This window comes from Protomyctophum bolini (genome assembly GCF_963924005.1).
Source record: "Protomyctophum bolini genome assembly, chromosome: 1".
NCBI lineage: Eukaryota > Metazoa > Chordata > Actinopteri > Myctophiformes > Myctophidae > Protomyctophum > Protomyctophum bolini.
In genome coordinates, this window is record NC_137862.1 from 11,921,164 (window position 1) to 11,946,913 (window position 25,750).

The window sequence follows — 25,750 nt, forward strand, 5'->3', positions numbered from 1 at the left end:
CCTTTGATCTTTACAAAGGAAAGAAACAGACATTGTGCATGTGTGTGTGCGTGTGCGTGTGTGCGTGTGTGTGTGTGTGTGTGTGTGTGTGTGTGTGTGTGTGTGTGTGTGTGTGTGTGTGTGTGTGTGTGTGTGTGTGTGTGCATAAAAGACTAGTATAAGCAGTGTTAAGCTCATTGTACTGTTTCATTCATTATTACAATGCAGATTACACTCTGCAGATAGAATATGGTTCTGGAGGGAATGTAAATCCCATTATGTCTTTCTCCCTCTCTTCTTCTGAATATAGTCAATATTGTTAAAGTATTGTGCTTCCTAGTCCTGAGTAAGATCTTAATGACAAAATCCTCTCATATTCACCTTACTTATTCTGTGTTATATTAAAGAGCAAATACACTGAGTTTCATCTCCAATGATTGTGTCATATGCTGAAGAGCATATACATTGTTATTCAACTCTCATCCTTGACTGGTTGCATTGAGTCCAAATACCTTTGAGAAGACATTAAAATGGGGGTTCTGCAGCAGCAGTTTCTGCTGCTAAATGTTGTTCACTATCCTATACGGTATAGACATCAATGACTATTAGAAATTAGGTAGAATTGAAACGTTAGAGAAGAAGGGAGAGCTAGTTAGATAATCTCATTGCAAAGGTCAAAATAAAAATGCAACCATTGACCAACCTGACTCCTTATTTAGGATTGGCTTAGTAGGTCTTGCAGACTCTTTGACATTCATCAATACAAAAATACTACTTAAAGCAGGCCAGCTTTTATTATGCAGCGTGTATATCATAATACTTACTTAGTTATTATATGATGACGATGATGGTGAGTGACATTAGTTTTATTGAGCCTGAGACTGGATTGGCTCTCACACCGCCCCACTATTGGTTCAAAGTAACGCCCGTCAGTCTGTCCAGTCAGTGAATACGCTCGCACCCTCTTCCTGTGTTGCCGCCCTTGGGATAGTGAGTGTGAGAAAGTAAGCATTTTTTGGAAGAAGGCATCGCATTCATTGGAAAGATAGGAGTTATAGTTTGGCGGCGTTTCGAGTGGAAATACTGAGATACGGGTAAGGAAACGGTTAGCTCGCATTTGCCGTTGCATTTCAGTAATATTTAATAAGCTGCGCTATAAGCTGCCAGCTGTACGGTCTTATACAAGCTGTCAGTGGCTCACTGTACTCTTTCTAGCTAGTAGGTTAGCTAAAGGGCTAACAGGGACGTTAGCGTGTGGAACTGAGCTGAGGTGTTTGCTAGCTGCTGCATGTCTGTCTTCATTGAGTCAACAACAGGTTGCTTCTTTAACCATAATGTACTTGAGGGCATCTAACGTAAACCAATGTCTTTCAGCTTTAAGTGGATGTGTGTCATCATGACTGATTTCAGTTGTAAACCAAGGCGCTATATGTTGTTGCCTTGTGGTCGGGGGAGATGAGCATCATGACCTGCCGTGATTTTCTCTTTTCCCTACTCCTATTTAACCAAAGTTACAATCACATCAGTCAGTGACAGTGTGTTTGTGTGTTTCTGTATGTGTGGTTGTGTATATGTACCTCAATCTGTTTTACGTGCAACGTAATGTCTACTAATGTGTGTGTCATCACTAGGTTGCGTAATTAGCTATGATCCTATCATCATTATCATATCATCATTTGGGTGGGTGATGCTGGTATGATTTGATGTGTTAGTTAAAAATCTCATTCTCATTCAAGTGCATTTCACTGCACTCTACTCAGTCTACTGCCAGTCATATAGTCGCAAGACAGACAGACGCCTGCGACAAGATGCCGTCAGGGCGTTGTAAACAACCGAAGTTAAGCCATCGATGATGACTCAAACGCCAACCGGGGACACCCAGTTGTCCGTCCGTGGCTGTCATGCATGCGTGACTGTTTACCGTTGAATGTGTTGCTCTGATTGTTAAGTTTTCGGCAAAGGGAAAGGCTTTGTCTTGACACTGGTTGTTTGTCCAGTGAGTGGTTGCTCTACTCTCCGATGAATGCAGGAGGGTGTGGTCTTTTTCTTGCATTATTTTACTACTACGTTTGTTTTAACCTGATTGTTTTATATTGTGTCACTGTTCAGCACTTTTTAACCTTGTTTCGAAAGGTGCTTTATAAATAAAATGTACTTACTTACTTACACGTGTAGAGGCTTTGCGTGTGGAGGTGATTCCCCCATAAGAGCAGGTAGTCTTCCATGGGAAGATATCATTGAATGGAATTTTTGCCTGCTGTTGGAAGTATAACAAATACTGCCATGCAGTAGTTGCTATCAAACAGGTTTTGAAGACTTGATTTCAGTTCAGTTAAGCCTGCAAGAGTGTTTAGACACGCTTCATTTGGATTTTGGAGGGAGAAACAATTAAGTATTAGTCAAAGAAAGGTGAGATAATGATGGGGGAAAGTAGAGCTGGTGTGGTATGTTGAGCTATTATATGTGAAGCCTTAGCCCCGCAAGCAGAACCCGAATGTAGTAAAGTTTCTGATATTTTGTTTACTTTACTGCATTGGGTCCTGCTTCACGTGGGGCTGTCGCCAGTTACGCACAAACAAATACAATGTAAACACGGCATGAGACGGACTTCTGCGCGCTTTTACCATGGTTATTCATGTATTGACTTACGAATGTGCGAACTATAAGTACCTTACATACCATACCGACACATCTCCTGTGTCGCGGAAGCCGTTAAGTATTTTTAATCCATGATTGATTAAAAATGTCGCTTCTTCCTACCTTGTTTATTGACACCTCATTGTACCGCCTATCTGGCTAGCTAGTGGTGCTATAGCTATGACGGAGCAGATCAAAGGCAGGGACGTAGCCGCAAAGCCAACCGCACATCGGGAGGCGGTACAATAAACGGTAAATAAACAAGAAGAAATCAAAGCGACATTTTTAATCAAACATGGATTAAAAATACTTAACGGCTTCCGCGACACAGGAGATTTTATCAGAGGTATGTAAGGTACTTATAGTTCGCACATCCGTAATCAAACACAATACAAAGCGCGGTAATAGCGAGCAGATCGAAGAAAGGTTGAGTTTTTTATATCCGCGTTCCAACAATCGCATTGGAAAATCTTAGCATGACCAGGGACCCTACGGGTCAGCCCGGTTCGGTTCGGATTGGGCTGACCCAGGGGGTTCCGAGAGGGGCTAGTGAAGCCTGGAGTTACAACACAGGTCACAGGGCACTCCTTGACAGTGGTGTCCTCATTACTTAATCATGTGTGTGGATGAGGGATGGGGCAGATTGGAAGTAGGATTGGATTGGAATGCAATATTAATTGCTCTTAAAAATCACAACTGAATATTATTTTCCCCAAATTGTTCAGCCCTACAACCATTTCATTTTGAACGGGGGACAAATGAAATAAATGTTTTGAACTGCAGTCTTGGTGTGTGCGACCCACTACCGTTATTTATTTGATATGTTTTGAACGGGTAACGCACCTAAAGTCAGAGCGCGGTGGTCACATGAAGAGTGAAAACATCCTCACATCAGCATGATGGGACCCTCCCTGTTTCTCCATCTGTTTGGCATCATGTTCTGCTTTTCCCCAGCCACCGTGGGAGTGGCAGACGCTGATGAAGGGGAGAGCAGGGACCAAGGAGTGAGGAGGACGAGAAGAAAATTGAGATGGAGAGAGTACAGAGTAGGGGAGGAAGGAGTGTTGAATCTTGTCTCCTGGACAGAAGAGCTGGGTCATTCTCTTAAGTATAGTCTTACTATTCTTAGAGTATATAAGTAATAAGTTAATACACCATCTACATTTCCTGTGTCCATCTCTCAGCCAGGGCTCCAGACTAACACCGGGGCTCCACCGGGCGCGTCAGCGTCGCGTCTCCGTCAGGGAATGTTCCCTTTTTAATCAATGAAGGCTGGCTCCACTGCCTGTGGGCAAGTTGAGGCTGTGCATTGATGGCCCATACAGTATGTGTCTGAGCCACATGAGGTTCTGATGCACGTCAGTGAAAAACGAAGTTTTCAGTGCCACATGCAGATGTGTGCATCCGAAAGCTTTTACCTACTAAATACCTAAATATTCTGTAACTGTGCTTTTACTAAAATAGAAAACATGGATTTATATTTTCATTGAGATTTTCATTACTTTGCACATATTCAGAAATGCAACTGGTGACCCCTCCAAAATGTTACCCCTCTCTGGGGCTGATCTAAAGATTCTAAAGGCATTTACTTCAAGGATTTATGCATTTATCAAGGATTATTATGATGCCTATTATGATTCCTTGCCACTTTCAAAAGCAATGCCGGAAGTCTTTAAATAAATGTTTATATGTTCTGCCCTCACATTGGTGTGAAGGGTTAGAATGACATAAAAAAAAAAGCTGATCTACAAGCTTAAAACATTTCGATATAGTTTGGTTAGTTGAAATATTTTTAAAATGTTTAAAATAGTAAATGGCAGGTCCCTCCTAAATGTTTAGACGGAGGTTCCCTTGGATGGTTTGTGCATGCTTAAGCTACACTGTAGGTCGGATTTAACTATATAATTGGATTTAAATTATGTTCCTGTCTTCCTGACTGTTATAATTTCTTAGTTTTGATTGTTTTATTTACATGTACTTGAATACAAGAATGCTCGACCCAAAACACGCTCACCCAGGTCAAATCCGGCGACCTCGAAATGATCGCCACCAAGTATTCCTAAATGTAACCTTGGTAACCTAACCTTATTCCTAAACGTAACCTCAGTAAAACTAATCCTAACCCTGAACGTATTCCTTAACCTCAGTAAACCAAATATGAATCTGAAAAAATAAGAATCCTAGAATTCAGAAGCCTAACTAAAGCTAAGTAAAGGAAAGTGTAGGGGACACTGTTATTATTGGCCCCAGCCATCTGTTGTGTTGTTGTCAAGAGGGATTAGCACACGGCGTAGTAGAAAGGCATTGATCAGACTGAATCCTTTGACCGTCTCATCCTCTCTCAGCTCACTCATTGGCGTCATTACCTCTGTCTGCACGCTCCATTACTCTTGTCTGGGTAGTCCATTCAGTACTGGTGGATCTTAGGCATTGGCCATTCATTTGAACTTGGGGGTGAATTTACACATCATTCGGCGTCTGCCGATTTGAGAAGTAGATATTACTAAAACTAACCTGCTAATGTGAAGGGCAGGCGCATGGTTTAAATTTCACTTGACTTTACAACCTATTCTGATGGACAAATCAGCTGTAAACTTCTCACACTTAACTATACCTTTTGATAGTAGTAGTTGACTAGATCTAATTTTGTCATTAAGCACCATCTTCTCTGATGTTTTCTTTTTTTAATACTTTGCTTAAATAGCAGCAGATGAGATTATCATTATCAATGGATTCGGTTCAAAGCTTGTGTTGTGGAGAGAAAATGAAATACCCAAACTAGGCTTGTTCAATGTTCATACTTTCCTAACATTTCCCTTGGGCGGGGTATTGTATTTGTGTAACAACAACAAAATGGTAAAACCCCGAACCTCAAATGACCTCAAATTCGGCTCTAAAATAGGAGTATGAATCGGCCCTTAGTGTCTTGCTCAAGGACACTTTTGACACTCGAACCTGGAACCTTCGGATACCAAGGATGGCTGCTCTACCTCGCAACTGCCCCTCCAAAGTATGAAAAAGTTGAGGTGCTGGTGATGGAAGTCATAGTAGCATTTAATAATGTCATTGTCTAGCCTTAGCCTTGTCTAGTTTACACTCAAGTTACGCTTCATATATGGACAGAAGGGCGAGGTCGCCGGAACCCCCAGGCGTCTTACTGGTTAAATATTCTTTAAGGGCATGTCATGTGATCTACCAGCACAATTGTATTAGTGGTGCTCTGCCATCATGCCATCATACCATAACAGCTTATTGTTAACAGGAAATAGTAGTTACCACCCTGGTATCCAATAATATGATATTACCGACCAAGCCTATCCTGAACTGACAACTGTACAGGAGTGAGAGATGTGAGGGAACTCTAAACTGCAGACGTCGCCTCAGGGAAATGATTACACGGATACAAGAATCTCAGTCATTTGCATAACAGTCTGGGATGTGCTATAATGTGGTAAATAACCAAGATTGATGGAGGTTTATTATCTAATGTACAGTTACTACAGTATATGGCTCCCTCCCACTCAGTCTTGACTTGCAGTATGGTTCCCTCACTTTAATAAACTGGCCTGGCCTTCGCTCTCTCTTAACCAGTAAAATGTGTAATGGTATGACAGAGAAGAGTGAAGTAGATTTTGTGTGCGACAGAGCTATAGGAACGAAGAAGACCATCTGTGAGGTACTGCAGGGAATGTGGGAACATGAGGTCAGTCACGTGTGAACTTCAGACTGTCGTGGGAGAGGGAATGGGTGTAGCACACACTCATTCCCTAGTTCACACACATCTGAGGCTGAGCTTTGTTTGCACTTTACTAACTCTTATATCCTCTACTACTACTACTTTCTCGCCACTAGCTCCATTACTCCTCTTGTGAGATCTGACTCTTAAGTCTTCTTTAAAAAAAACATGTTTTTTTTTTCTCATGCAGTCTGTATACATAAGGTTAGGTTTACAATGTGGAGTTTGTTGTTGATTCCCATAGGACCTGATATTCTGTCCTCATCCTGAGAAAGTTCCTCTTTTGTCACAGCTGTGTGTGTGACATGACATCACAATCACATGTGTAGTATAGTACTGTATGTGTCCTGTCCATGCACGTGTTTGTCCTTCCTAGCGATGGGTATCGTTCTACCAGACAGTGGCCTTGTGGTTAGAGTGTCCGCCCTGAAACTGGGAGGTCGGCGTTCGATCCCCAGCCGGGTCATACTAAAGACTGTAAAATGGGAACCAATGCCTCCCTGCTTGGCACTCAGCATCAAGGGTTGGATTGAAGGGTTGGATTGATTCAGAGCGCGCCACGGCTGCAGCTCACCGCTCCAAGAGATGGGTCAAATGCGGAGAACAAATCTCAGAGCGGTAACGTGTGACAAATCGTACGACTTTGACTTTTTACTTTTTATTTATAATATATTTTTTAATTATTTAAATCAATTCCTGTCTCTGTTCTAAAAAAATCACACCCATTTGAATGAAGTGAGGGGCGCTCTTATCATCATACATCATTATACATCACATTCCGTGCTCAGCCAATTAAATCATCACAAATGTCATTCCGGCTTATCACTTTTTCCGTGTTCACTTTGCTTTGCTCAGCGAATCAAATCATCGCTATGGGGGTGATGAGCCAATCATCAGCCAATATTTGTGTTCACACTGGGCATATGAGGGCCCCTCAAAAAAGGTGGGACAATGGGTGGGACAGAACATGATGAATATCTTTTTCAAAAAAGTAATCATTTTGTTTATTGTGAAAACAGTGAGCATTTCCCAGAAAATGTTAATGATATTTAGAGGTTTTGTTCATCACAGATATTTATCGGGACTCTGCAGTATGGTTTTGATCTATAAGAGTGTACCGTTTTATTGTCCTGCAGTTTCTGAGCCTGTGTGTGGCTGCTATCACTATTAGCAATTCGCTAGCACCTCCTGTAGAACCAGGGATGGCTAGCCATAACAACCCTTATCAAAAAACTGAAGAGTGACGTCAGAGCAGTAATTTGTGGTTAAAGGACTTCACACGTTACATTAGCCATGTACGATACATGGTGACTCATATCTACAGATGTACATTCTGCGTGTTGTGTTGATGTGCAATGTAACCACATTAGTTAAACAAGACTTGGCAGAGAGCTATGTACAGTATGTCTTTGAAGATATGTAGCCTTTTCAGACTGAAAGAGACATTCAGCTGGATACATTATCCTGTTATATTTCTTGTCATGCCAAATGCCATTCCTTCACTCCTTTGTCCCTGATCATCATGTGTGTCATTGGCCTGTGTGTATCTCTAGGAATACTCGCCCTGGTTCCGGAGCCGTGAGCCCTGAGGGACAGTGCTGTGCTGTAGGAGTATCTAACTTGCTGTAGCCTGTCGACCATGGCGCTGTCATACAAGAAAGACATGGAAAAGTACAAGGATATTGACGAAGATGAGATCCTTGACAAGCTGTCGGCGGACGAGCTCAAACAGCTGGAGACGGCCTTGGAGGAGATGGACCCAGAGGTGAAGGCTTGGGGAGGGACTGGGAGGGGAGACGCAGAGGACTGATTTCACTGAATGTTTACTTTAAAACATTGATTTTGTAATGAAACCAACACTGCACACAATTGTGTGCAGTGTTGTGTGTATGTATATGTATAAAGCCATTTGAAATGCTTAATATAATTCGTCTTTTAATTTATAACTACCACACAATGTCATGGGAGAGGCTAACACAAGTCCTTTGGTCCCCAGAGGGCTCTATGTTTGTATGTTTGTTTTTGCACAGAGCTGTTGATTTAGCATTATAAAATCTCCACGGGCCACCGAGAGGTTTATTTGTTTTCCATTTAGCTATCCCGAGTGAGATGAATCATGATAACCAGGAAAATCCCAGAGGGAAACGCTGAACGGTAGTCAGAAAAGTTTGGTCATTCCTTCATCTGTCTTAAATTTGCTCTTAGCTAAGAGAAGAGTAAAATAAGAAAACATTACTGATTCTCCAACACTAATATAATAAGAAGAAAATGATCAAAAGGCAATTTGTTCTTTTTAGAAACCTGGTCTACGTCCACCACCCAATGACATAGTCTTTGGAGTTTCAACTGTTAGCTGGTTGTTGTGGACTTTTGAATGAAATGAAAGACCATCAGCAATGACTGCAAAAAAGTGCTAATGTTTTTAACTCCTGGGCTGCTGTTTATGAGATTTCCCGTAATTCAATACATCTGCCAATTACACAAAATCAAGTAAGGGACCACTTTATATCACTATGAAGCGGCAGCAATGCAAACCAGCCTGTAGTCATGCCCTGGTTGCTATGCAACGCCTCCACCACTCCCAGCAATGGGATTATTGCCTATGGCCCCCATAGGGGACCAGTTAAAGTGGGATCTGTCCGTGGTTTTGAAAAACATCCGATGTTCGTATGTGATTTATATGCTAACATTAGCCGCTTCTTCAAATATCCCTCAGATGTAAATGACTAAAATGTCGTCAAATCCGTCGGCATGGTTTAACTACCCCCTTAGACCACTAGAAGGCAGTCACAATGCCATGATCATCCCAAGACTTGTAGTCAAAGGCTTGTTGATACAATTAGTGGAGGACTACAGACTCACAGACCCTGTAGTTGACATGCCTAAATGTGTCTCCTCCTCTAATCCAGAACGCTCTGTTGCCGGCGAGCATGCGCCAGAAGGACCAGACGGTCAAGAAAGATACAGGAGCCTTCAACAGGGATCGCCTTCTCAACTTCCTGGAAAAGGAGGCCATGGAGCATAAGGACAGAGAAGACATTGTCCCCTTCACCGGGGAGAGGAAAGGTAGGGTTTCAACGTCCCAGAGGAACTGTGTACTTCATATCATTGTACAATTGACTTAATTGGATATTTAACTTAAACACTTCTCGAGTGATTCATTTGTGTTGGAGAGGCTCTCCATTGCCTCCCGTCACTTCTCGAGTGATTCATTTGTTTTGGAGAGGCTCTCCATTGCCTCCCGTCGTTGTCGTTTTGGGTGGCAGGTATCGTTCGCTCAGGGTTTATTTCATGGAGGACTGTGAGGTGAACTCCATCACACAAGTTGCAGGGGGAAGTCAGGGTGCAGTTATCTGGGGAGTGATTCCTGCCACACTTCCGGCACCTACCATTGGCCTCTATCCATCGTACCTTTTCATCCTTGGACATTTTTCGGAGAGCAGAGCATCTACCCGTGAAGTGATCCTTGGAATCACAGAGTGGACAGTATTTATTTTCCCTTTTGGTGGATGTCCACTTTTCGACATAATCTGCGTCTGTATGTCGGTTAGGCTGAGCCTTCTCCTTGGCTTGGACAAAGTGGTTGATCGTCGCCGTTTGGGGTTGGTGCTCATTGCGGTCGTTGTTGTTGGGCCTCTGTCTCCAATTCCCCTCCCCCTCATACCGTTGAATCCATTTGTCGTTATAGCCATTGCTCGGGGGGTAGCGGCCCTGAGGGTGTAATTGTCTGGTGTCTGCGGTGCGGTAGTCCCGTTCTGAGGAGTGGTCGGGAGACAGGACGTCACGTCGAGGCCTGTTTAGGGTATGGTCGAGGTATCTCCACTGTTTGGCTTGTAGTTCCATAAAATGTACAAGGTCATCGAAGGTGACACACTGGCCTTCTTCCTCAAGGTCTATCTTAACCTCGGCCCATTTCTCTTGTAACTGGCGGGAGAGTTTCTCGAGGATGTAGAGGGTAGCAGGGGAGCTGTCCACGGACCGATCACGCTTCATGGCCTTCAGCCTACAGTTGAGCATGTCCATGAATTGAGCGAAATCGTCGCATTCGTCAACTGTCTGTATTTGGGGCCACGCGTGCACCTTGTCGTAGAGTGCCGCGATGACAACGTTGGCGTTGTTATAGTGGTCTTGTAGTCTCCTCATCGCATTCCTGTACGCGACTCTGGGGTCTGGGTTAAAAAGGCAGTACTTTATGGCGTTCCTGGCCTCTCCCGTGGTGTAGTGTTGGAGGTTTTCCACCCTTTCGGTGTCCGTTACCTCGGTCTCGTCGCCAAAGTAGCTTTCGAAGCTCTGCAGGAACCTAGGGAAATCCATAAGGTCCCCGTCGAAGGGCCGCAGCCTGATGGGACGTTGCGAACGGAGCACTGCAGAGAATGCTTTGAGGAATTCTTCGGAAGGATTCATTGCTTGATGTGGGGGGACTGGGCTATGTTGGCCCTGCGTGGCACGGTCGGGTCGCAGTGGGGTACTAGGTGGTCCGGAGTTCGGATGAGCGCCCTCCTCGATGCTCATGTCAAAGGCTACTTCACAGGCCATGTTTCTGGGTCTGTGGTTGAGGTGGTCAGGGGTGGAGCTAGCTATACTAGTATTTCTCGGATAGCCTCTAATTAAATTAGATTCTTACTTGCATGCACTACTGCCCTTCTACATTATATGGCAGGTTATATATGGTGATGTGACGTCATGCTATGACATCATGCATTCATGTTGGGCCTTGTTTCCTTGGCAAAGCATTGTGTGCACATTGTTTTTAAGTTGCTTGATTTTTTTGATTATTATTAATCTTTTGATTGAATGTTAGAAAAAATATGTTTACTGAGGAGGATTTTGCTCCTTGAAATGGCATTAAATGTAAAGTGCTCTATAAATAAAGTTTTGATTTGATTAAATGTAAAAAGAATCACACCTGTGTGAAGTGAGGGGCGCTAGTTGCTATGATTAGGTGGTTTAATGGTGAATAAACGGTTACAAAACAAACATTAAATTCTCTTATTGTAGGGACAAGATGACGTAAACTTTTCCTTCATTGTCAATGAAAGCATTGTCAACTTTGCTAGCGTGTGTGTGATAATTACTGCTCCCCTGTCTTTGCAGATTATGTCTGCTCTTATGCAACTCATGGTAGAGTGAGAGTGGTACAAGTAGGCTCGGGGAGGAAGGAAGGAAGGAGTGAGATAAAATTCCATATAAATGGATTTAGGTGTTGGGTCTCTTGAATCGGTACCAAGGCAGCTGACGTTTTAGCACTTTATCTAAACCTCCTCACAAAAAGTTCGGAATCATAACTTTGCTCGATAATTTATTCCATTTAATAATATATCAAATTATCAATTGGTATTGAATTTTATATAGTTTTTTATCGTTGATTAGTCACGTTTACAAAGAGGTTCAGCTTGTAAAGACCAGGTATTCGTGGAATGAGCAACACGGCTAAATGTGTGGGTAGAGCTGCCAAAAACTCAAATAGTGCATCAACTGATGGACCCAGAATTTGAATCACATTGAGGGGCATCTAAACAATGCAGAGACAAAAGCCATTGCTTACCACAAATTGTTGTTTTTGCTGCAGAAACATGATCTTTCCACCAAATTAGGTACACATGATCGTAAGAGATCAGAGAGTTTACAGTTAACTGCTAACTTGTGTTAATAACATACAAATTGTAGTTGGTAAATGTGTGTACTGTCTGTCCTACCAATGAGGGAAGGCCATCTTCTATTCTAAATAGCCTTGTTGGCTGGTAAATTCACGAAAGAGTCTTATAAGTTATTAGCATCTGCTGGCTGTAATTGTAAAGGTTAATTCTTTACTCGGATATCCCAAGTTAAGTGACTGGTTGTTCTGGAATGGATTTGATGCAGAATTAACTGTCTTGGAGGAGGCTCAGTGTTTCTGTTGGCAGTGGAAGACACAAGTTGAATGTCCTCGTAACCACTGTCTGGAATATGGACTGGACATTATGACAGAAGAAAAACATTTCACACTGCAATTGTAGGAATTCTGTCCAATTGAAGTCCAGAAAATGTGTAACTGACACATTCCTGTGTGTGTGTGTGTGTGTGTGTGTGTGTGTGTGTGTGTGTGTGTGTGTGTGTGTGTTAATTGACAACATGGAAAACTCAAACTGAGGTGGTTCTGTGGAATGTGTTTTTTGTTCCATATTATTCTCACCCCCTGCTGATAAATGAGGTTACTCGAGGAGGCACACGCACACGCAAACAAGCCAGGAAAATTGGCTTGTGTGTTTGGCTTTGTGTGTCTGTTGCCTATAATAGCTATTTGTGCAATTCTTAAATGTCTAATTTTTGAGTGGTGCAACCACTACCTTACGGAGCTAGCTGGCTGGCTGGGTATCTGGCGTCTGAGCGTCTGGCGTCTGAACACGAAAACAGCACGGTTGTTTTTCACCACCTGTGCGAGTGTGCGCAACCTAACACACACACACACACACACACACACACACACACACACACACAAACGCACTTATTAACTGTATGATTTCGGGTGTGACAGTACAGTACAGTACAGTAGAGGGACCCCCACACACTAACTCTGTCATTTCTCAACCGGACGCGGGCGGCTCGCCGGAATCGGGCCGGCACCCTGGGTGCGTTCCTGTGGGTCAGTACAGTAGAGGGTACAGTAGAGGGACCGGTGAGTACCGGTATAAAAGTGACACCAAGTAATTGAACCATAGCCTTTGTTCTTACTTTCTCACAGAACCTTTGAGAATTTCACTCTCCAATGACTGAACCATCTTGTTTCCTGAGAAACAGTGAAGGGTGTGACTGCTTTCTCTTTCTCTCTCTCTCTCTCTCTCTCTCTCTCTCTCTTCACTCACTCCCTCACTCGATCATCTCGTCAACTTGAAACCACTGAGACAGCCATTACTAAGCACTTTCTACCTACAAGAGAACACAACTTACAAACAGATCATGTTCTCCCATATCCATGTAAAGCATGGCTTTCCTCTCATTTAGGTCATTAGACATTTTCCTGTGGGATCATGGGACTGTCGGCCTTTCCTGGGGCTCTCCCTCTACTGCCTGAGAGGCCGGGTGTCAGTCAGTCCAGAGGGACTGGCACAGGATGCTATCTGACTGTATTTACTGTTTACTGGCTTTTCAGGAAGTGCCAGGGCCCCCTGGAGACCAGTTTTAGTATGACTGACAGACTGCGGGTGGGAGGTTTTTGTGTGAGGATACAGACATTTGGGGTGAGTGAGGTCTAGGGGCACTCACTCTACTGTATTTGTTCACATGCTGTTGCCACGGGAGCACAGCTCAGTTGAATTTACTGTCATTGTTCCATGACTTCCTTCTCTCCCTTTTGTCCCTTTTTTTTCTCTTCAGCTTGGTTGCCATGGAAATGAGACGGGAGTCCTGGCATGACTCAATTGTCTCGGTTAGTCTAACATGAGTTCATAGGGGTTGGCAGAGGAGAGAATGAATCCTGCACAATAAATTACTGTTTAAAAGTAAACTAAGTGTGCATATCTCCTTTAGCTACATTAAAATGCAGTTCCTACTTCAGTGAGTTGCTCTCTCGGGTGTGTGTGTGTGTGTGTGTGTGTGTGCGCGCGCACGCACACACAGTTGAGCTGTGGCTCTGTAGTGTGAAAGCCCTGACTAGTTGAAAATGATATGGCTGCTGGCAACTTTATTATTTGTATAGCACACTTTATGCACAAAGGCAATTCAAAGTGCTTTTATGTATGCAGAAAAGGTCATTACAAATACATAAAAGGCATTTGGCAATGGAAGGAATGTAGTAGGCAGCCCTGAAGAATTACTAACTTATTTTTTTGGACACTCGGGTGGTAAAGTTGCTGCCCACACCATTTAGAATCCACCGTGATGCATCCGGCGTTGTCGGGTGAGGGTAATTGCACATACTCCTATGGGCTGGGGCAGCACCTGTTGGGCAGGAGGAGTAGGACGGAGGGCGGAGGCTCTACGTCCTTATGTTATACATGTTATTATGTCTTTGAAGCTGACTTCAATATAAGTGCTGCTTTCATGGGACCGAAATGTGTTCTTTTGCTCATTGTCCCCACCAGGCCAAAGGCATGGGGAGAGAGTATGTTTTGCACTCTGTCCGTGTGTGTGTTGAGTCCTACCGTCTGTTACCAGCTAATCTCCGCCACCTCCCTGGATGCCAACGATGAACCTCTGCCCCAAATTGTAAAACACTAATCCTTACACACTATGGCCCTCATTTATCAACCGTGCGTACGCCAAAATATGGGTGCACGCCGAAATTTTTGACATTTACCATTTCCGCCAAAGCTTGAAATTGAACGTGACAACGTACAAAATCGACGTTTGCTTCTCAGCTGGCGTACGCATTTTTGTTCTGTCTTACACAAGCGGAGCAGCATTGTCTGAACTGCTGACACTGTCACAGGCATCTAAACATATGTTTTCACTCCTAAAATGTTAATATAAAACGGTATGTGTATGTAAAAAACAAAAGAGAGATTTCCAACTTTACAAGTAATTAAAATCGCGCAATTAAAAACAATATAACATGTTTACAATGTATTAGTTTGTGCTTAATCAAACACTTGTTATGCGAGCGCACTTGTGAGATGATTTTGGAGCGCATGCGGACGCGGTGATGCGGCATATGCGATTATGATATTATTATTTTTTTAAAGGCATGAATGGACTGCACGCCTTTATTTCCAAGTGACAATGACAAGCATACAATACAGCTTGCCTATTTGTAGTAAGTACTAGCAGGCTATAGGCGTAAGGGGCTTAATCATTCACCATTTATAAGTGCTTAGACAGTTTTGACAGTTCAGATAAAAGCGAGATCATTTTCGGGGGTCGGGAGGACGGGACCGCGGCGTGCGTCGCCAACACATACCAGCGCAAGCGGCAAGCCTTCATCCATATGTTTATGATTCGTTCATCAATGATCAAATCACTACATAAACGTTGATTGTGAGCTGCCTTGACGACATGATAGCCTATCTCTCATGCAGGCATGTCACCCACAGGACTTTAATATCACAGCAGTGCGCAGTATCACGCCTTCGCCGTGCACTGCGCACGAATGGGTAAAATTAATATAGGCCAGCCTACAAACTAATTCCATTCATGGCGATGCGATGTCGATGTGTCATGTATATGCGTGCATGCGTGGACATGACAGCAAAGCAAGCGAGGTGAGAGGAAAACAGACAGGGTAGGCCTACAACTTTATTTAATTCATGCAGGTGTTCGTTCTTTATTTAACAAGACACCAGTGGGCTTGCAAGTTGCGTGTGCTTCTGCGTGTGTGTGTGTGTGTGTGTGTGTGTGTGTGTGAGAGAGAGGTGCGTGAGGCGGGCAAGGCACGGGAGAAACCTTTTTTCCATGGTTTCCATGGTTCCCACAGGTCGTAAACATGTGTTCAGTCGCAAAAACGAGGGCGAGGCTTGATTTCATAGGGCGTGCCAGATAGATTTCAGCCGTCACATTTATTAACGTCAGAACGAAATTAAGGAAGGATCAGCTGTTTGCGATCACTTTATAAATGCCGTGGCGACGTGGGTGTACTACGAAACCTGCACTCGAATCTGTGGCAGATTTTACACTTGATTGATAAATGAGGGCCTATCTCTATAGTCATGTGTTCAAGCCGGATCTGTCCGATATTTCATATTCCATCCGTTTTGAACAAAAAGCCTCAAATCATGAACGCAGCATGCAATCTACGTGAAATCTTTCACAGACTTTCCTACTAGGCTGAGGAATATATCCCACCCTTTTCACATTGGCCTGTTATAGCGCCACCAACAGGTGGATTTTTGTAAAACACATTTTTGGAACAAATCATCCAATTGCCATCCAAGGCGTAATAAGCAATGGCACCCTTTTCACATTGGCCTATTATAGCGCCACCAAGAGGCCACAACCTCACCTGCCCTGGTGGAGACCTGTGCCCTGAGGGGCACTTTATCTAGTTTCAACCTGCTGCCCATTTTGCCAGGTGTACAGGCCTGTTTGCCATGGCCGTGAAGAGTGCTGTCAGGCACCACAGACTGTACAGTAGTGTGCATGAGGAAACCTTGTAAACTGGATGGTTATGCTCATCTGAACACTAGGACATCTCTTGCCATGCTGACCTGTCCTCTTGAACTCGGGACCAAAGAGAAAACACGTGGACGTATGGTCGATTCTTTTTTTTGGTCTCTGCATTAACTGTACATCTTTGTACTTGAGATTTCACTTGAATCATCTCCTCTGGCTCTCCTGTCTCACAAGACGTGCACAAACAGTCAGACGTGTGTGCATGCGTGTTCTTAGCTATCATGTGATCCCTTGTCCAGGGCACCAGACAGGATGGGAAGGGCTGTGAGAGAATAAGATAAAGCTAGGCAAACTCAAGCCAACAGTTTTCACAGAAATGGGAAGTTGTGCCAAGTCGTGGTTGTTGTATTCTCCCTATTCGTATGGTTAGATGTGTTCCCTAATACTATGGGATAATCATCACCTCTTCCCCCTGTATTTCTGTGTCCCATAGGCAAAACATTTATTCCCAAGCAGAGACCCATAGAGATGTGCCAGGAGGATGTCACAACCCTTGACCCAGAGTTGGAAGAGGCCCTGTCCAGTGCTACAGATACAGAACTGTGTGACCTTGCAGGTAAAAGCTGAGTGAATGTCCCTTGGGAATGAGGACCATGTGGATAAATGGGACTTGAGAACCCTTTGTGTGAAGGAATGTGTTTAAATGGAGCCACACAGAATGGCCCTTTTATCCCCCTGTTGGGACAGTAAAACACAGGCTCCTTTCACTCTGGACAGTAACGTCCTTAGTGTTACATGTCCATTTCATTCCATTTCTTTCACTCTTGGGAGTTAAATCAACACTGAGAATTTTACTGTGTGGTTCTGATTTGGACTGAATGGCCACCGTGGACAAGAGAATGACTGTTGTTTGCCACAGTAGAATCCTGAACATTAATTTAACTCTGGGAGTACACAAATGGACCCGGTAGGGTCACACCCTTAAGATTTAGTCAGTGTTACTTCACAGCGCTGAATTCTTCACCCCTGGGTGACACGCAAACAAGATATACTGCTTAGCTTGTTGTCTGTGTACATTCTGTCTGCAGCAATCCTTGGGGTTCACACACTGGTCACCAGTACTCAGACCTATGATGGAACCACTTCTAAAGAAGGCTACAACAGTGAGTAGGGTTAAGCAGTTACAAGACTGTGTATATTAGTGTATATATCTTTCTTACGCAGAAAAATATTTAAATAAAGTGAAATGTGGCTGAGGTCCAATGACCAGATATGTGTCTGTGTGCGCTCATGCTTGTGCATATGTTCCCAGATGTAATCAAAGGGGAGAAGATGACCCCTGTGTTTGATGAGCCTCCAAATTCCACTAATGTAGAAGAAACCTTGCAGAGGATAAGGGACAACGACAGCTCTTTAACGGAGATCAACCTCAATAACATCAAGGTGCGAGCACACACCACACCCACACACACACACACACACACGCACAAACAAATGCATGCACGTGTGCGCACACACAAGGTGTCCAAACCCTATTCTTTCTCAGCTGGCAACGTGATGGGCTTTAGGGCTTAAGCGTTTTCTTAAACTCCATCCATCCATCCATCTTCAACCGCTTATCCGTAGTCTGGTCGCGGGGGCAATAGCTCCACCAGAGTGTTCCAGACTTCCCTCAACGTTAGATCCTGGGGGATCCCGAGACGTTCCAAGGCCAGTGAGTTGATGTGTTTCCTCCAACTGTGCCTTGGTCTGCCCCGGGGTCTCCTCCCAGTGGGACTCCATACATACAACTCCATACATAGTAGGGCTGACCTTCGATTCCGTATTTGATGATCGATTCAAAATCGATTCCCGCGTTTCGAACGTCGACGCTTCGAAACGTCAACGGGGGGGGGGGGGGGGGGGGGGGGTGCGACTCGCGAGGCGGGGGAGGTGCGCGGGGGAGGTGCGCGGCTGCGCGCGATGCGAGCAGTGACTCTTTGGCTTAAACAACGATATAGCGGAGAGAAAGGCATGCTTGTATTGGTCTCATTTATTTTAAACAATAAGCAACAACAGTTGCAGCCTTCATGAAAGCAGTGACGCACAAAAAATTAGGCTTAATAAAACATCCGACCGTAACAAGTCAACTGCCTGAAACAGGCATTACCTCTCCATCAAATAAAAATATATATAATCCAAACTCCTCTGTCAATTGTAAACGAACGGTAACATGAATGAACTTTTCAAGCCTGACACTTGTCAGAAATCAAATCAACCACGGTTGATTTGATTGATCATAAAGTTAATGTGACTGTGAGTGTGCGTATGGGAAAAAATATATAAACTTCACAGATTATAGATCACTTGGAATTATAACAATCTGAGTATTGCCTGAATAATGCCACTAGTGAAATCCCATTTTTTTATCGACATGCGATGCCGATGGAGAAATCCCACATAGTTAAATTTACCTCATAGTCATGCTGCATGCGCTGTTGGTCGATGAAGAATTATAATCCAAGGTTTGTCAATCATATTATGGTTTATGGTTGAAAGTAAACCATAATATTAAAGTAAACTCTAAGAAGAGATCTGCAGACTGCAGTGCAGAATGCATGCAGCTCCGCTTGCTAATTGAGTTGACATTTGCGCAACTTCACCGCATTACAGTAATTAGTTATTTGCCAGCACCTGCTCCAATATAGGCCTAAATCAAACTTTATTTATATAGCACATTTAAAACAATAAAAGCTGACCAAAGTGCTGTAGGCCTACAGGCTGAAACAAGTGGAGCATTGCATCACCATCGGCGCACAAAAAAAAAGCATAATTAAAAGACAAAACACAGGCAAATAGTGCAACATAATTACAATAATACGATCAGGTGCAATTAAATGCCAAAGAGAAAAGGTGTTTTGGTTTGGGTCTGTAGGAGCAAAAAAAAAAAAATCTTCGGTGCACTGAGCGCACTCACCATGTGAATCCAAGCAGCGCAATGGCTCATCGATAAAAGTTGAGATTTTATAGTGTCATTATTCAGGCAATACTCAACAGATTGTTTTAATTCCAAGTGATCTATAATCTGTGAAGTTTATATTTTCATTTTCGTGTAAGTAATGTTTTTATATGACTTATCAAACATGGTAGCCTATATTTAATGTCCACTGAGCTGTGGTGCATGCGCTTGCCTTCTTTGTTAACACGGGGAAAGAGGAGGCGCTGCGAGGCGCAAGCATGGCTCGCGGACCAAATGGGGCCGTCTCGCGGACCAAAAGCGGCCGCTTTTTTTTTAATGACTATTCGATTCAAAATTTAAAAATCGATTCCCGTGCGTATCGATTGAACGTCGATTAATCGACGTCAGCCCTAATACATAGTAACTTACAATCAGTGGCTACGTTTACATGAGCAGTTAAATCCCCTTTTCATTCCGAATAGAAGTTCAATCCTATTAAACGTTGTTATGTAAACACCTACAAAAACTTACATCCGAATGAAAACGCTCGATGCGATCTAAAAACCATTCCGATGTCACTGGCCGGATTACTCCGATTTTCAATGCGATTGAAAGAAATTTGACTCATGTATACACTGCTTCGGATGTAAATTCATTCTGGTCTTTCTGAGCATGCTCCAATTGGGCGCTCATATCCAAGGCGCGCCGTCGGCGCCGAGGAGTTTGCACATAGAGCGCGTTATTTCGTTCCTTTTTTCAGATCCGAAATCCACAAAAAAAACGTGGAGCGCAGCAGATGAGATACCCCTGATCTGTGTGTGTGTGTGTGTGTGTGTGTGTGTGTGTGTTCAACGGTCTCTCTCTCTCTCTCTCTCTCTCAAAAATAACGAGCGACCCGATACAATAATAATCATCAGTGTTGCGTTGCGTGCCCTGGCCGTGCTGTAGATACAAAGTATAATAGTAGGCCTACAAATAAAAACGAGATGATCAACTTCCCAGCGGAGAAGCGGAGCCGCAGCGGGTGGGGAAAAAAAGACGGCGTAGTTTCACGTGAATTAACATGTATCATGTGACGTCTTCTATCACTTCTCCATATAAACACTCATTCGGAATGACCATTTCCCATGTAAACTCGCGGCAAAAAACATTACATCGGATGTATTTTATTCGGAAGTATTTATTCGGAATGATCACCCTTCATGTAAACGTAGCCAATGACTAAAGCTTGGACAGGAGGGCCATATCCATATTAGACTCTTGTGTCTTGTTTCTTCCAGAATATTCCTATTCCCACATTGAAGGACTTGGCTAAAGCCATGGAGAACAACACACATGTCAAGAAGTTCAGCCTGGCGGCCACACGGAGCAATGACCCCATTGCAGTGGTTAGTGTGTGTCCTTACATGTTTGTGATTGTTATGACTCCGTTGTGTATCTGAACTTAAGTGAATAGGTTTCCCACAGCTATTAACTGACACATTTTTCATGTTCTCACCAATGACGTCTCTTGCTCTTTTTTCTTGGCCAATTGGAAGGCATTCGGTGACATGCTGAAGGAGAACAAGACATTGCGTAGCCTAAACTTGGAGTCTAATTTCATCACTGGTGTTGGGGTGCAGGCCCTGGTCGACGCATTGAGGGACAATGAGGCGCTCATAGAGATAAAGATAGACAATCAGGTACTGAGTGCACACACACACACACACAGGTTTTGCAAACATTTGGAGAAATTGTTGTCTTGCATTCATTCCATACACCCTTACCTTAACTAACGTAACTGATCTAACCCTAACACTAGAGATAAGATACAATATACAATAGGGAAGCACCTATCCCCAATCAACTGGTTTAATGTCCAAATTGTGTTCTAACGTCAACAACACTAAACAACACAACACATGCTCGCATACATGCATAACTAGCTGGTGTATATCTGTGTGTATTGTTCAGAGGCAGCAGCTGGGTACTACAGTAGAAATGGAGATAGCTAAGATGTTGGAAGACAACACCGGTATAGTGAAGTTTGGCTACCACTTCGCTCAACAAGGACCACGCGCCAGGGCTGCTGCAGCCATTACCAAGAACAATGACCTGGGTAACGATGACACACGCATGCACACAAACATTCGTTCCCTGAATGTTTCTTTCACCTGCTAGAGAATTTCCATTCATTTCCAAAATCAGAGATGATTCATTTCTTTGTTATACTACTTTTATAATGTTTATCTGCACAAAGAGGACTTGTGGACTAGTGTTTATCTACTGATGTGATCCACTCAGCATGTGGAAATCTTGATTGTCCATCCCTGCGTCATATTCAAGGGTGGTGGGGAAACCCGAGTATGACGTATCGTATGAACAAAATCGTGAGAGTGTAAATACGGTAAATTCGGAGTTCACCCCAAGTAGGCCTCAATGACCTCCATTCTGTTCTTTCTTCTAGCTCATCATTCTCTCAGAGCTGCAGTAGTACAGGTCTGGTGCATGGGTGTGGTGTGGTCCCAAGTGTGTCTGAATGCATTGCGTTAACAGCCATTACCTTCACAGCACGTTGGATTGGAGCATTCACCCTCAGTCACGTTAACACAGAGGATGACCGTGCAACGTTACAGCTTTGGGGCGTGAAGGAGTTCCACTTCTTGTTTTCTTTCCACGCTTATCACACTTGTTACACTTGAATGGGTGTAAACTTTGACCCTGTAACTTATGACTCACTGCCTTTTATTATACTACTAACAGACTTGAGTTGGTTGGAAATTTTGTGCAGCATGTTTTCAGCTGCTCCATTTTCCCCTCTCCTCATTCTTCCTCGTCAGTCCACCAGAGGAATGTCGCATCTTGCTTTTCCTCATTTTTGTTTGATTTGTATTTATTCTTTTTCCTCCATTCATTGTACCTGTCTTCTCCAGTCCGCAGGAGGCGAGTGGAAGGAGACCTGTAGGGTTGGAGCCCATCCTGTCCCCCAGCCAATCCTGTTGTCTCATCTCACCACGTGGAACTATTTCAGCCAATCCCCTGGTCTCATCTCACTGTGTGGAATCAAACGTCTTGTGCCAAACTGTGGAGCAAGGCACCCTCAACAAGAATCGACATACGAGAAGAAGGGAAATAACTGGAATTGCCCTCTCCCACACACATGTTCATACTTCTTTTTGTTGCGTTATTATGGATGTTATTATTACAGCTGTAAATGTTATTTTGTAGATTTTAGTCATTCCATTTCATTGCTTTCTTTCTTGTCTTTTTAAGCCTATATGAACTTTCCATGTATTTCTGTCAATTTGTTTGTTTTTATACTGTACTATGAGCATGTGAAAAAAGGACATAATCCTAACCATCTAACAGGAACATCTACTGGTAACCGTGAACTAACATTGAGGATTCGCTTCATCTTCAACTGTGACAGCTGGCTAAAAACACGTGAGTCCATCCATACATAGAGAGACATTACGAGAGTACAGTTGTTGAATGGCTGTGTTATTTCAAATTGCTCCTTGTACTGTATCTGTCATAATGAATTGCATTTTTATGGCGCTTTTCTATCATGTCTTTGGGTCAAGAAAGCATGGTGAGGCAAAAGCTTAAGTTTGCGCAGTGCAGCGATGCAAAGAGTTATTGATGTGCCCCATCACACAGTGAGAACGCTGACATCCTCCTTGATTGTGGCGCCATCGATCTTCATTAACTTCATGGTCATACTATCGACCTGCTCACAAAATAACAACTGATTCTTGTTTATTTTTGCAGTGTGCAACTATTGTTGTGTGATGACATAATTTAGGCTAAACCCAAACCAGTCTATGCCAGAAAGCTCAGGTGACTGGTGTCCCACAGAGAAGGTAATGACCGATGGCTAGCCAGTCATGACTGACTAAAGAGCACAAAAATACAACTCCTTAAACTCTGTTACCATATTACCAAATTCCCTGCTCAATGTGATTGAGTAGATGAAATGTTCCTCTGCATCTCAGCTGTGGAAGATGCTGTGATGGTGACCGTATCAGATGCTGGCTGATTGTTGGGTTAGTTTACAGGGCTTTGCTGGTACGGGTTGCAGCTAATCTATACTTTGTTGTGTGACCCATTGAAAAGGCTAATCTATACTTTGTCGTGCGACGTCACAAAATATTTAACTGAAAGAAATAGGATTGACAACAATTTTCACTTGGTACGTAATTTGTGTCAGTATTGAAATAGTTGTGAGGCAAAGGATAAACTTCCCTTAAGGCTAGAAATTATTGGCTTGTGCTGGCCCAGAAGGCACAACTTAGTCTTTCAGATCTGATATATAGACATATTAAAGACATACACTTGGCTTCGCAATTTGAGATTAAGTGCATGGCAGTCTTAAAATGGCTTTACGGTTTTATTCGGAACAGAAGCTCTTGTTTAGATATAGTTTAACTTTCTGGTTTTATTATTACTGTTAGTTTCTTATATTAATTGGAAATGGGAACTAGAGGCTGATCATTTTGAACTGTGTGAAAGTGTGATTGTACTGTCACAGGTACAGGGTAGTATTCCATTTGAGGCTGAAGAATCATTGACCCGAGTCTGCTATGTTACAAATGGTCTTGCTGTAAAGATTTGCTCAATCGAGTTTCCACAATGTTCAAACATGCCAAAGACTAACATGCAATGCTTAATATATACATACAGAATTTCTGATAGATATGTTTTTTTGTTTTCTTTTATCAGATAGTTATTTCCTTATACAGTGCAGTCCAATAGTATAGGAGAGTATCTAAAGAAAGCCTTTGTAATAGTTATCTGACCATAATATGTGCAATATCATTGTCTTGCTTTCATCATTCATTGCATGCTTATATTCTGTATTGTACCATCCTTGTATACAACATCCTTGTAGCAACATCTTAAACAAGGAGGTTGATGAGATGTTAGGAAGAGATGATTTGTCTTACTTGCCTCTCAGGTCCCAACTATAATATCTGTGATATTTTATGAGGCTATACGGTTTCCAGGTTGAAGGATTTTGACACAGATTTGCATTTCCCCATCAATCACACAGACACATACTCTCATTTACAACTATGTAGGATCGAATGAGTGAAATACCACTCCTTTTCTAACGGTGGCAGCATGCTGCATGTGATCCACACTCCACTGGACGTCCTTAGGAACACTTGCCTGACTCAGTTAGGCAAAACAGGACCAATTCTGCACTTAAACATGCATTTTTCTCCTAATGTATTTAACCACTTGAACCTGAGCAACCGTATTCTGAACATGCGACGAAAGTAGCAGATCTACAAGCTCAACACATCACGACACGTGGACTTGTAGACGCTATTTTCAGCAGATTTGGTGTATATTATAGGATAAAAAAGAGCAGACCAAGTACAGAGCTGACGGCAGTCAAGTATTAGTTTACTATAGAGGGTTTAAATGGTTAATAGGAAGGCTATGTGGCATGAAATCATCATGTTTCTTTCGACCACAATGTTCTTTCATCTTAACAACTCCACATTCCTTGGCTGTGCTCTGTTTTGGTTTTATTGTCTACATGTCTCTCCGGCTATCATGATTGCTGTCCTTCCACCGTGTACTACTTCTACATTATTGTCCTTTGCTGGTGGATTGTCTGTCTGCCAACAGTGGTGTGCCTCTGCTCTACCCTGTTGAGATTCTGTGATCATATACTATACTGTATTATTAGAATATAAAATGCCATCTCATATTGGAAACACATTTCTGTGTGTACTGTATCACTTAAGTGTAAGCCACTCACTGCTGAGTTTTTCCTTTTTTTCCCCTTTTTTGTACCTTTTAAAGAAAAATAAATAAATCACGGACTAGACTTGAGGCGGGAATATCTTATTATAAAACCATAAGATGGGGAAAAGGCACTGTTGAATATAAGATGTCGTCAACAATAAATGTTTTTACATACTCTGCCACTGTCCTGCTATTTTTCAGCACTGTTTATCTGGTTTAAATATTTAATCATGAAACATGCTTCTAACTATTACTTCAGGGCAGCTATTCAAACAATAATTTTCTGCAGCTTGGGAGTTCCCTGGTGGTTCAAATAGGTAAATACACTTGCTTTACCACAATATCCTAATCGAGCTACACCTCAAGTTCAAAACTCACGGTAACAAGATAAGACAGTAGACAGCCATGGCTAGTGGGGGTTTTCTGTTGGTGGTGTACATACGTATATGCAAGCGTCCTTTAATTACATTCAGCTTTTGTGATTTGTTTGCACATGCCTGAGCAATGATGTAATTGTAATATATGACTCCATCCCTCTCCGTTTCCTGTGCCAGAGAGCTGCGGTGAATCTAGTTGCTGTAAAAAAGTAGAAAAAAGGAAAACTACTACTGGCAGCCTCAGAGTAGCTAACTCTGACCAGAGGGGAAGTGAATGACTCATGTTTTTCCACTTTGAGAATATGGTGCAAGAGAACCTCT

The 25,750-nt window shown here is 42.9% G+C and overlaps 1 protein-coding gene across 1 annotated transcript; it reads left to right on the plus strand.

Annotated features, from left to right (window-relative positions):
• Positions 1-945: 945 nt before the first annotated feature.
• Positions 946-25,229, plus strand: tmod2 (tropomodulin 2). Its single transcript, XM_080767871.1, has 10 exons — positions 946-1,073; positions 7,906-8,117; positions 9,262-9,418; positions 16,869-16,991; positions 17,464-17,538; positions 17,688-17,818; positions 20,594-20,701; positions 20,852-20,995; positions 21,267-21,411; positions 22,226-25,229. The coding sequence occupies exons 2-10, from the start codon at positions 7,992-7,994 to the stop codon at positions 22,255-22,257; spliced, it is 1,041 nt and encodes a 346-aa protein (XP_080623997.1). The 5' UTR covers positions 946-1,073; positions 7,906-7,991; the 3' UTR covers positions 22,258-25,229.
• The last annotated feature ends 521 nt before the right edge of the window (positions 25,230-25,750 follow it).